The sequence below is a fragment of the Anser brachyrhynchus genome (assembly GCF_964034855.1).
Source record: "Anser brachyrhynchus genome assembly, chromosome: 8".
Classification (NCBI taxonomy): Eukaryota; Metazoa; Chordata; class Aves; order Anseriformes; family Anatidae; genus Anser; species Anser brachyrhynchus.
Genome location: NC_137702.1, coordinates 5006703 through 5019091, shown reverse-complemented (window position 1 = coordinate 5019091; position 12389 = coordinate 5006703). Strand labels below are relative to the sequence as shown.

The following is a 12389-nucleotide window of genomic DNA, read 5'->3' as shown; positions in this document are numbered from 1 at the left end:
CCTTTGATAATCTTCCGAGCTCCTGCTGCCCTGCTGGTGTTGGGATTTGGAAATTCCCAGTCGATACTCACTCTGCCATACAAGTCAGGTTAGTTTTCAGCCCATGTTTTGCTAGAACGAATTGTGTGCAGACCTCAGGAATGAGAACCAAATACTACTTGACATTTACAGTGGGTATTTAATTTCAGAAAGAGCTTTTGTGTAGAGCAGAATCACACAGCAATGAAGAGTCCCTTCCAGCCTGAAAAACAGCTGCTATTTAGTGTTTTATAATCACTTTATGCTGCCCTCTAAAACAGAGGGTGAGGACTTGAATGCTGCATCCTGTTAAAATTACAGAAGTCTCAATAGACTGAAAGCCATTTTCCAAACTGGATTTTAGCTGTAATTATGGGTCAAACATCTCCTCTCAAGTAAAAAGCCCCCTTATTTAATGATGTGACACAACATCGCTGCAGGGGCTTTGGTTTTCAGCCCTTTTCCTACCTCTCATTTATTATATTAATCTGGCCAGAAGGAGAAAACAACACAACCATGGGAGGGCTATAAATCTGCCTGCTTTTGAGCATAACTCAAGCCCTAAATAGAGAGAGGTTGGGAAGCCACTTCCTCCATCGACAGGTTATTCCATAATTATCCTCTCCTGGTCTCTCTCCACCTTCCCCTGCAGACTGGAGCCAGGATGGGGCCGGGATGCTCGGCGCAGTGGACACACGGCCAAGCCCCACGCTCCCCAGCCTTGTGCAAGGCAGCCTCTGTTATCAGCGTCCACAGCATCTTCCCACAGCTCAGACAAAAGCTCTGCGGTTATTTGTAGATGTCTGTAATTTGTGGGGTCCTCCCATCATTTTATTTGCTCGTAAATATAGGACTGGGAACTCCTGCACTCAGTCGTCCTCTTATTGCTTGGTGTTTCCTGTGTACCGAGCGTGCTGGCCAAACAAATATTCCCCTACCCTTGTTTACTGCACTCAGCTCTTTGGCATGTCATACATCAGGCCCAGCTTCCTCCCCTGCTCCTTATAATCGTGATTACCTGAATTGGAGCTATTAAAGGCTTTTAGCAGTCCTTTTCCTCCCAAGAAAATGAACCCAAATCTCCAGAATGTCACGTTCCGCTTTGTTTGTACAAACGGTGGTCAGAAATCCTCTTGGGAATATTGGGATCATCTGTCATTATCTCCCAGCCCATCTCGCTGTAGCCAAGCTGGCTCCTGGCTGGTTTCCTCCGCAGATATTTAAAGGCTATCACAGTATTTATCTCTCTTTCCTCTGCTATTTGTGTGCTAGATCCTCAGGCTTATGTTTCATTGCTATTTTCATTGTTTTTCCTCTGTTTCAGGAATAGACAGTGCTTGCTCTGGAGGTGGAGGGGAGGCGACCTGAGGACAGACTGTGTGTGTCAGGGCTGGGACCACTGCATCCTGCAAACTGCTCCCAAGGGCTTTGCAGGGCAAAACCCTCACACATGGCCAGTGTGCCATCCGTGTGCACACGATGCACAGCCTCTGACATGGAAACTAGTGAGGGAGCTGAGCTCGGGAAGAGTTTTCCCCCCTCTAGGGCCACGGGCTATTCTGGACCTGTGAGCTGCAAGGGGACGAACCTGTTGATTTTTCCACTAAGCTACATAGGCTCCTCAAACAGCTCCGTAATGCAAAACATGTGCTGCTGAGCCCCGGCAGCCAGTTCTCACTTTGGCTTAGCCAGTGTTTTTTCAAACTCTGAGTGCCATCAGACAGCAGAGAATTTGGGGTAAGGAAAGCAACATTCCTGGAAATCCTGTTCCTGTAAGAACGTGCTCCAGCTGGACACAGGACCCTTACCTGGAAGGTTATTTAGCTCCCTTGCTGCCATTTAGCACCAGCTCCTGTTAAAACCTGCCCCTAAATAAACTTGTAGAGCAATGCCGAGGTTCACAGGGACTTTAGGTGCCTAGCATGTGCTGCACAGCACAGTGCATGGGGAGCATCACTTCACCATCATCGGCAGGTTACCTTCCACGTTGCCTGAAATGTGTCCTTACAGCCAATATCACCATCCTCAGAGGTTTCAGCATGGGGAAGGCTGCATCATTTCCACCACACACTTAGGAAAGTTCGGCTCCGGGGGAAGGAGAGAGGCAACCTCTGCCAATGGACCCAGCAGCTATGCCAGGAGCATCTCATTTTGCTGAGCTCGGGGGCCAGGCTCCAGGCAACACCTCAGGCTGGTGAGCCACGTGCTTGCACAGCTGTCCTTCGGTGAGCATGAGTGGAGCTCACTGTGCTTCTCCTGCCACCCCAGCCGAAGGGCTGCCCAGGAGCAAGCCTTGCAGCTACGCTTAGTTAAAAATCATGAGTCTCGTTTGCTGCTTGCATTGTGTCTTGAGGTACAAAAGAAAAGGAAAACACTCCTTGAGCACTTTGAGATTGTAAGCGATTTTGGAGATAAGGAGGCTTTTTCTGTTCTTGGTGCCTGCAACTATGTAGGTCTGCACTGTAGCTGGGAAAACAGATTTGCAAAAAATTGTTTAACATTTCCTAATGGGGATTCGTATTTTGACTTTCTGCCTCAATTCAAGAGGAAAATAGTAAAATATCTGAATTTCTCAAAGGATTGAAACCCCAAATTCAAAACTGCCTTAAGTGAGGAATGGCTAGGAGAAGCCCCCAGTATTTTTGGCAACTATAAATACCAGCAGATCTTCTTGCTGGTTATGTACCTTGGCTGATGGCATAGATAGGGGAACATACTATACAGATGTGCCTTTAGGATGTCCTTCCCTTCTGACTCCTGTCATCTGCCTCATTTTTCTGGAGTCCCTGAACCCAAATGTGAAAGGTTTTCATTGAACCAAGAAGGGTGAGTGCCTTAGGCCAAACCCATCTCGGTGCAGCAACCTCACCCCACTCCTGTCTGCCTCAACACCATACAATATGTAGATACAGAGGTTGTACTTGTCTGTCATGTGTTCTTAAACTCATTTTCTATTTAATAAACCATTTGTTTGCATGGCTGTTATGTGCAAAAAATGCACAATTTTCCCTCCACAAGGAAAGATAATGCACAGCAGCTCATGTATGGACATGACCCACCCCAAAAGGTCTCCCCATGCCCATGTAGATGCCCCAAGGGTTGCAGCAGTGTGTGCAGGGGCAAGTGGAGCTAAATCTATGCCATTTTTCCCCCCTTCTGCACTTAAACAGAAATAGCTGCTCATAAATATAACCAAATTGGGAGAAAACGTCTCGAGGCAAACTCGAAGCTCATTACAGGTCCCGTGCTGGAAATGTTTGTGTTACGTTGCCCGTAAAGCACAACGGGTATTTTGGTAGCTTGGCTCCAAGCAGCCTGTTCCTGATCGAACCCTCTGGCTGCTTGCAGAGGTGCCAGCTTGTCGTCAGCAGTACCGCTATGTGCTAATATCTTCTCCCAGAGAGGTCTGGCGGTTGGTTCATTAGCTTAAGCACTAATCCTTGCTGCCTCAGATGTATTTGTACAGAGACCTGCTCTGCAAGAGAGCTGCTTTCCATGCTTTTTCCTCTGAACTGTTAATCCACCTGCTCGGTGCCTAGCCTGGCCCACTTCCGCAGGGAGCTGCTCTCTTCTTTGCAAGATGAGACATGCATGGCCTAATGCCTCGAGTGAGCTTGCCTGTACTATTCAAATCTTCCTGCAAGGGCTTAGAAATACAACTGCCGCCTTATTTTCAGTGCCAGTTCAGACAAGGAGCAGGCACACAATTATCTGAATATTTTGTCCTTAATAAACAAGACTGAAGCTGTAACCCCGGCCCAGCATCCCTCTCCTTGCCCCTCTGGCCTATTTAGCATACAGTGGGTGGAAAGTCTTATGCAGCCTTTTGTTTGGCTCGAGTTTGTCGGTGTCTGTGCAGATAACCGTTATCAGCCCCATGTGCTGCTGTTTACTTTCAGCAAGGTCACATCTGCATAAGTCAGTTGCACTGCAAGAATGTAGCATAGAGGTAACCTCTGGTTCCTTCCTAGCTCCTCTGAAAAGCTGAAATGATTACAGGAATTTTAAGGTGTCAATTTTGTGTGAATTTTAAGGTAGAGGTCAATCCATGGCAACACAATCTTTCCAAATATATCTTAACCCTCCAGCTTTGCATCAACCAAGGAGTCATCTCCAAACATTTCAAAGTCTTTTGCCATGTGTACCTCAGCTCACGGTGGCCTGGTTCACACCCCTAACAGCATCACACCTGATTTATACTGAGTATAAATGAGCAAGAAGTGACTTAGGCCCCCCCCCCCCACCCCAAGCTTGGAAATGCAAACAACCTCCGCAGCATCACCTGAAGAATTGCATCTTACACTTTGGCTTGGAAGTCACTAATGCTCAACTTGCAAAGAGGCCTCTTCTGCAGCCACGGACAACCCAACAAGAGAGGGTTATCCTTTCCCCAGAAGCACCCCAAGGTCAAGCAGATAAGGTGCCTGACAGAAGCAGGCATGAAGGAGGGCAAATGCCATCAAGCGGTGACTCTCATTGGGCCTGGTAGGGGTTAGGACCTGATAAAGGATCTCCTCTTTGACAGTGTCAGATTAAATCTGACCTACAGGCAGAAGGTGCTCCTCTCTAATTGCTTCTAAACAGGAAAATTGGTCCTCAGCTATTCACTTCCCCACCGGTTTTGTGTTAACTTGCAGCCTTTCTGACATTTTTGAAAAGCGAGGAAAAACCTGAACAGAAAGTGAGCAGGCTTTAAACTTAGAAGCATTATTTATAAGCAAAGCCCATGAAAAGCTAGCTAGGGCACTCAGCTATGGGAAAATGGTGTGATTTAATAAGATTTTTTTTTTTTGATAAATAAAAACAAAGGCATGTGGTACTTGAGAATACAGAGGCAGTTAGTAATGAAAAATAAGGGAATTAACAGCACATTTTTAACAGTGAGGCCTGGGAGCCAGTGGGACAGCTGGCCAAGGCGTGTGGTAAATCCTATGCAATTTGGCACCTTTGCATCAAGCCTGGATGGCTTCCTAAAGGCCATGCAGTACCTTAGCCATTGCTATAAGGCTAAACACAAGAGCTGTGGGATGATTTGCGAGCAAAGGATGGAGTGTCGGTGTACTGTTGGCCTCAGCATTAGTTAATTTGTTTGCCATCCATGTTGACGACTCTTGGAAATCCATGAGTTGAAAATGCCATGCCCAACCAGCCTGCATCCGTTCAGGGAGACCCTAGGCTGGGTGTGCTGAAAAGCACTGCCTCTCTTCAATTAAGCAGTGTTTTTTCAGCTGCTATTGTCTCGTCATTTACAAGCAGAACTTCCATAGTCTTTTTCTAGTTTTTATTATTTTCCCATGGCAAGAAATACTTCATAAAGAAAAAAATATCAAAGCAAAGCCCATTCTTTGTTTTAAAGAAAAGCTTCAATGGTATTTTCCCCCACCCCCCCAAGCCTTGGTAGTTATTCTTGCTTTAATTTGAGCAAGGCTTATATCAGTTGAAGTTATACTTGTGCTTACTTGACTTCAGGTGAACAGGACTAATCCTGCTTAAAACTAAACTAAGAATATCTACACAGTTTAATGAAATGGATTAAAATTTTACCTCATATTAAACATTAACAATCTTTCTTGTTCAGACAAGCCCTGGGAGGCTGGAGAAACATTATTTATTTGCCTTCCACGTCACTGAAATTTCCTTGAAAAGAAGCAAATTATGCACTTGTATAGAAGGCCGGACCCTTTGATATAATGGGACTCCATCAGCTTGTGCTCATGGGAGATCTGGCTCCCTTCCTCTGTCGGATGAAAAGAGTGTTTCTTTTCTTTTTTAGATTTTATTTTATTTCTGAGTTCCTTATTAAAACAGCACCGTTCTTCCTGTTCCATTTGTGAGGTTTCTTTAGGGAAAAGATCAGCCTAGCACGTATTAAATGCTCTTTGATTTAATTTATATCTCCAAATGACCTCAGCTGGCACGCACCCACACCACACACCTGGAGATGGAGATGTCAAAGTTTGGGTGGAAAGCCAAGATTTTCCCACCGGTTCCTGTACAAAGTGATGGCTTTGTTTCACTTCAGTCTTTTTCAGGGTAAGAGAAGTCACATTATTTCAAGTTTTGGTATAGTTTTAATTATTTCAAAGACTGCAGGAGCAGGCTGAATTCCCATTAATTCCCATTTGTCTCATCTGTGTATATATGTGTGTACGTATATTTTGGTGTTTGGTGGTTCTTTTCCTCAAAGTCCTGCTGACACGTGGGAACACTAAAAGGCGTTTTTCTTAAATAACAACCCATTGTTCCTGTTGGTTGTGAACCCTCAGTACAAAGCGAGATCAAACCCTGCAGAGCTCGTGCCTTTGCACACCGCAGGTGCTGGTGCCTTTGCTACCAGCAGCGAATTAGCCAGCGGCCTCACACTTCATGTGTCCCATAACACAGCACGGAGAGTCACCTGATTAGCGATGGAAAAAATGAAACACACCAACAAACAAACAACAACAAACACCAAACATCAACACAAAGACAGTCATATTCTTGGGGAAAGAACAAAAATTAAATGTTTCGCGCAGCCGTGCCTCTATGTATTAAAAGCAGCGCTGCCTGCAAGCTACCGCCGCGGTCGCAGTCGGCGGCTCTCGAGAAGGGCAGGAACAGGCCGAACAAGACTTTCTAAGGAAACCAAAGGGCACTGGGAGATTTTTCCTCGTGACTGCGCTCCCTTCTAGCTACAGATAGGACGGGGCAGGTATTCGTCGCAACCAGTCCGATCACTGCTACCCAAACACATGCATAGGTGTAGTCTGTGCCCCGAGGAAATCATAACTTAAGACAAGCTCACGCAGGCACTCCCACGCCGGCTGGTGCCAGCGGGGGTGGCGTGCAAAGGTGATAATTGAAAGTTGTTGGGTTCGAGGGTTGTTGTGTGTGTTATTTTCCCCCCCGCTGAATCAACAGGTTGTTGTTTTCGACCTCCTGCTTCCTTCAGTGAAGGTGGCGACTTGTCTTCAGGCTCACAGGGCTGTGCCCGGGCCTGGCAGGCCTGGCAGGCCCCTGGCACCCTGTCAGCAAGTGTCGGGAGGTGTGCGGGGCTGGGCAGCAGCCCAGGTCTGTAAGGAGGACCCCAGCCTGTGTTTACAGACGGCAGAAGCCGGGTGATTCACCTCATTCATAAAATCTGCCTCTCCGATCTCGGCCCCAGAGGTGAGGCTGAGCACCAGACCTGCCTCTTGGGAGGGGAGCGGTGGGTGAAGCCGAGGGTGCGGCAAGAGAAAGGGGACGTGGGGTGAGAAATGCAGCAGACACGGGGTGCTGTCTCCCGAGGTGTCCATGGTGTGGTCAGGAGGCTGAAACCAGCTTCCAGCACTGAGCTGGAGGAGCTCAGCCTCACACGTCCTGTGGCCCTGTGGCTGGCCGCTGGCTGGGTCGCTGCAAACAGCTGGATGGAAACTTCGGCCACCCAAACGAGCCAGGTTTGGAGCAGAGAACAGCAGGTCCCTGCTTGCAGGACGGATCTCCTCCCTCTCCCTCCCTTGATTGAAAACTTCATATCCAAAAAATAATCAAGCAGAAGTTCAACAGCTTCAGCATCTGAAGGCTGCCAAGCATTCTTGCTGAGGGAAGCTGTTTGGGTACACCGAAACACGGCGGAACCTGGGGCTTGCGTAAACCTTTCTTACCTTGGAACAAAAGATCTGCTCCCATAGCAGTCAGGTGCACTGCATGAATCGTGTGAAAACACGCCGAACCGGTCTCTGTGCAAAAAAAGACAGGTTTGACTGGAACAGCTCCTTGTGCAGAAAGGACCTGCCAGCATCAAAGGCAGATGTGTGCTGGGTGCTCCACAGCCTCCGATTAGCATCTGCAGGAGCAGAGCCCACATTTTGCAGCACTGAAGGCCACAACGGGCACCCAGCCTTGGGCTCCAGCAACGTGCCTGGTTTGCATAAATGTGTCTGAGTCTTTTCATCCATCAAACTCACTGGGAGAGCTGCAGCATGAAAACCACCGTGCTGCCCAACCCAGCCAGCCACAGTCTCGTGGCTGCTCCCCATCCCTGCTGATGTGCATTAAGGACCAAACCTGGCATGGTGCATGCTCCAGCAGCACGCACAGACGCTGCTCAGGGACCGCCTGCAGAAGTGGTTGCCTTCAGATCCTAGAGCATGTATAGTTTGGTTTTAGGTGTTGTTTTTTTTTTTTTTTTTTTCCATTTCACTCTTTTCTCTTTCACTTCCTTCCTGCCCCGCAGGAAGCGATTGTAATAGATATGCCCCATTGCCATGCTCACGGCTCGCACTGCACACTCGGCCTCCCCCAGTGGTGCCTGCGATGTACAAGTGGCAGCTCCCAGTGCCGCGGGATGTCTCCCGCACTGGTTTCCAGCGTCACCCTGATACTGCCTGGCCCAGCATGCCCAGAGCTTGCTCCTCCTATAGCAGCTACACACTCACTCGATGCCCTTCTGCTAATCGGGACAGGGCTCTCTGGACCACGCCACCACTATCGCTGTCCCCCTGACCCCGTGCTGCTGGCAGTCATCCCTCCCCTTTGCTTATTTACCAAGTGGTTGGCAAGGGTGAGAGGCAGAGCCAGAAATAGGACGTGATGCTGCTGACGCCTGGCCCCATGCTATAACCTTAAAGCCTGCTGCCTTGTCCAAACACACACACTGCCTTTCCTGCCCCATACCTGGCCCACACATCCTGCATAAGGCCCCCAGCATCTCACGACTTCCCCAGCTGCCTGATGTTCCCCAAGCCCTCCTCTCTTCCCCGTACACCTGTACACCTGTTTTCATACACTCAACACTACCAAAGTTCCCTTTGCATTTAGGACAGGCACAGGTTTACTAAGTTGTTCCACACGTAATAAAATACTACTACTAATTACGATAATAATAGCAAGTGCTAGCTGAGCTCTGCCTGCTTAATTTCCACCTGCTATTTATTTTCAGTTTGATGTGGTATTTACTTCCTGTCATGCATTCTTGCAAATTATTTCTGTGCCGCGTTATCTTGCCAATGTGGTTCACCCAAGGAGTGGCCGAAACGCAGCTCCAACTGAGGGTGTCACCACCAAGGAGTTAATTTTGTTCTCAGATCCTGTAGGAGGGGGGGGAAAAAGAAATCAAGCCTGAAGTGGAACTGTACGCTGTGCACGTGTGTATATATGAGCACATACCACTGTGGGATGTTTTTTTTCCTCTTTTCCCCTTCCACCCACATCTTCACAACCCATCAAGCTGCAAGGCTTTTTGTTCTGTTGCAAAGTATCTGAGTTTCATGAGAAAGGTGTTGGCAGAGTTGTGAGCCCTGTTGGGAGACCCAGCAGCCAGACTGAGGGGATTCAGACTTTAAAATGTGTGTGTATATATATATTTACACACACAAACTTCTTTAAATCTTAGAATATTGATAAAGAGAAAGGGACAAAATCAAAAAAAGATGTGCTCAAAGCCTGAGCATTGCCAGGAGCAGTTCAATGCAAACCTGTGATTGCAACCACCACATCCTCTCCACCCAGGAGCCTATCTACGGTGGCATCGGGTCCCCTTTATCCAGCTGACGCATGCATCAAGTCCCAAAGGGTGACCCGATTTCCCTGGGCAGAGGGGCGACAGCACAGCGGGGGCTCAACCTAAAGGCAGGACGCAACACACACAGGGCTGTTTAGTTGTGTTATGAGCTTTTATTTAAAAAGCACATTTATACAGCAATAATTTCGCAGATACAAATTTTAATTTTGTATTCTACAAAAGTCTTTGAATATTCTTCTCTTTACAAAATGGAACATTACAAAAATACAGACAATTTAATATGATTTTTTTATACAAATGTCTCTAATTGTAGTTATTTTCATTAAAATATTACTACCACAGAACTACAATATTTTAGTCGACTATAAAAAATTAATTCAATGCTTTTTTAAGCAGCAAAATGTAAATAACACAGGTCAGGACACAGTTTATAGTCATAGTGGATATATCTAAAATTGTTTCAGAAATAATATTTTACATAGTTAATTTTTAAGGTTTTATACATTATTTATATAATATTTATATATAAAAAAATCATAGCTTGCTATAGTTGAAATGATAGGACGGATTCTGTACGAAGGATGTGCAAATGGCCGTTCTGCATGCTTTGCGTGATCCCTTTGCAAGCGCGCTCTGTGAAAGGTCTGCAAGCCAAAAACCTGTGGTTTCCGGGCAAAAAAAATGAAAAAAAAAATCACACTCAGCGGAGGCACAACTGATTTCCCACCGGCGTCCCCGAGTGGAGCACTCCGCCTGGCACCCGCGGCGGCAGCGCACACCGGGGCGCCGACAGGAGAAGCGGGGGGGGGTGCACGGACCGACTGACACCCAGGCTGGGACGTGCCGCCCAGCAGCCCGTCCCGAAACGGCAGAATTAAAGTTTCCCCAGGACTCAGCCCCGAGGTCGTAGTGCGAACGCGCCTCCGGCAGAGCCGCCGCTGCCCAAACCGTGAGCGCACAGAAAATCTGCTGCAATTTTGAGGGGGGGAGGACCAGGAAGCGGAGGATGCTCTTTTCCATTTTAAGGCCATTTGCGGCTGCTGCATGTGCCCGGTGGCTCAGGCAGGATGAAGCCTCGCCAGGAAGCGAGCGGGAAGGAAGAAATGTGGCTTTCTGCGCCGAGGGTGGGTTTGTTCAACCTCGCTGCGTGTCTCAGGACTGCTTGTGAAAGGTGTGTAGTGTGAACAGAGACCCTCCGGAGATCTTTGACTGGGCAAGCTTCTTCTACGCTAAGTCACAGTATGGAACAGAGGAGGCAAAAACAAACTAGCATCCAACAGGAAAAAAAAAAGCAACTCTTATGAACCAATCCCAGATCTTGACTCAGTGCTGTTTCTCATACATAGTGCTATATAAATCAACTGTGAGTTGTTTTTTTCCCCCCTCGCAGGCACTGGACATCTTCATCATAAAAAAAAAAAAATCACATCTACTAAGATGGCCAGCTTTCCAAAATCCCTTAGTGTTCATTACGCTATGAACAATTTGGCGTTCACTACAACATGAACACTCAAACCAATTGCACATCCAGGACTCCGGCACCTCTCTTTGCTTGTTCGGCTTTTTGTTGTGTGTCTGTTTCTCACTGTCGCTTCTGACTTAGTTGACCACCACCCCTTTCCTCCAAATGTCGCAAGTTGAAAAGACCACAGAGTAAGACTTTACCGGTCGGGCAAGAAAGTCTCTCCCTACATTCTACTGTCTGATGAGATTTGAGAGCAGCAGGTAGTCGCTGTCAGCAGTCATTTTTTGCAAAAATAAAAAATAAAATAAAATACAACGCCAATCCAATTTCTCAAAGGCCTACACCATGTTGTGATGGTTATTGCGTTCAATGATGTCCACAGGTGAAAGGATCTCCTTCCGGATGGGGGGCGGTGGCAGGCAGGTCTTTGTCTTGGGCTTGAAGAGGTCTGAGACGTAAAACACCTGGAGGAACAAGAGGGAAAGGCAAACTTAGCCCCACTGGGTGATGCTTCATTCACAAATTTGGTTTACAGAACACAGATGGCTGTAGGCTCAAACACTTTTTGTGCTGTTGAATTCCTGCATGTAGCCCCAGCACCTGCTACCACCTTCCCGTAGGACACAGAAGGCTCAGACCTCACATAACACGGCATAAAAACATGACAGAACAATTTCATTTATTGCTGTGTCTTCACCAAGAGCAGGACCCCAACCCTGCTGCTGTGCAGGTTAAAAAGCCAGGAAACAGACACATGGCCCACACTCACACGAAACAAAGGTCTCCAACTAGCCAGCCTGACTCATGCAAGCACAGTTTTAGGGATGGGATTGATGTGAAATAACACATTTATGCATTCTCCAGGTAGGCAATGAGAAGCCTTCAAATCCAAGTTGTACTAAACGTTACAGGCAGCAGGTCCAAGGCACACGATGCTCTCATCTTACCCTTTCCCCACCAGCCCAGAGAATAGAGGAGGAGTCATTCCCAACTACTTTTTCCTAAATATCCTGTGATGTAAGCCCTCTCCCGGATGTGAAAAAGCCAGCGCTTGGCAATTTCGGGAGGCAGCAACACAATAAGAAACAAAATGCTGGGAGGAAACTTCCACATCCTCCCTTGGCAGCCGCTGTACTGAGCTTATCAGCGCCGTCAGACCGGGGCACTTTCTCCTGTGCCAAACCTCAGCCCCTCACCAGGAGGGAAAAGACTTAGACAGCATGGATCCTCCAGAGGTGGCAAAAAGCATCCAGGACTCTTCTTTTTGTTAGCTAGTACCAAATCCCCAAAATTTGGTCGTGTTGTCAACGGCTTCTGCTGGCCCAAAGTTGCTGGCTCAGCCTCAGGTACCATTAAGCACTGGTAATTCAGAGCAAGGTGTGGGATAGCTGAACTGAAGCCCTGGGAAGGGCAGCATGTGGCACG

The 12389-nt window shown here is 47.5% G+C and overlaps 1 protein-coding gene across 1 annotated transcript in view; it reads right to left on the bottom strand.

Annotated features, from left to right (window-relative positions):
- Nucleotides 1-9631: 9631 nt before the first annotated feature.
- The window catches only part of PLPP3 (phospholipid phosphatase 3), a 43051-nt gene continuing 40293 nt past the window's right edge, over nt 9632-12389 (bottom strand). The window contains exon 6 of the mRNA XM_080602707.1: nt 9632-11428. Coding sequence (XP_080458833.1) covers nt 11303-11428 — 126 coding nt within the window. The 3' untranslated portion in view covers nt 9632-11302. The remainder of the gene's footprint in view (nt 11429-12389) is intronic.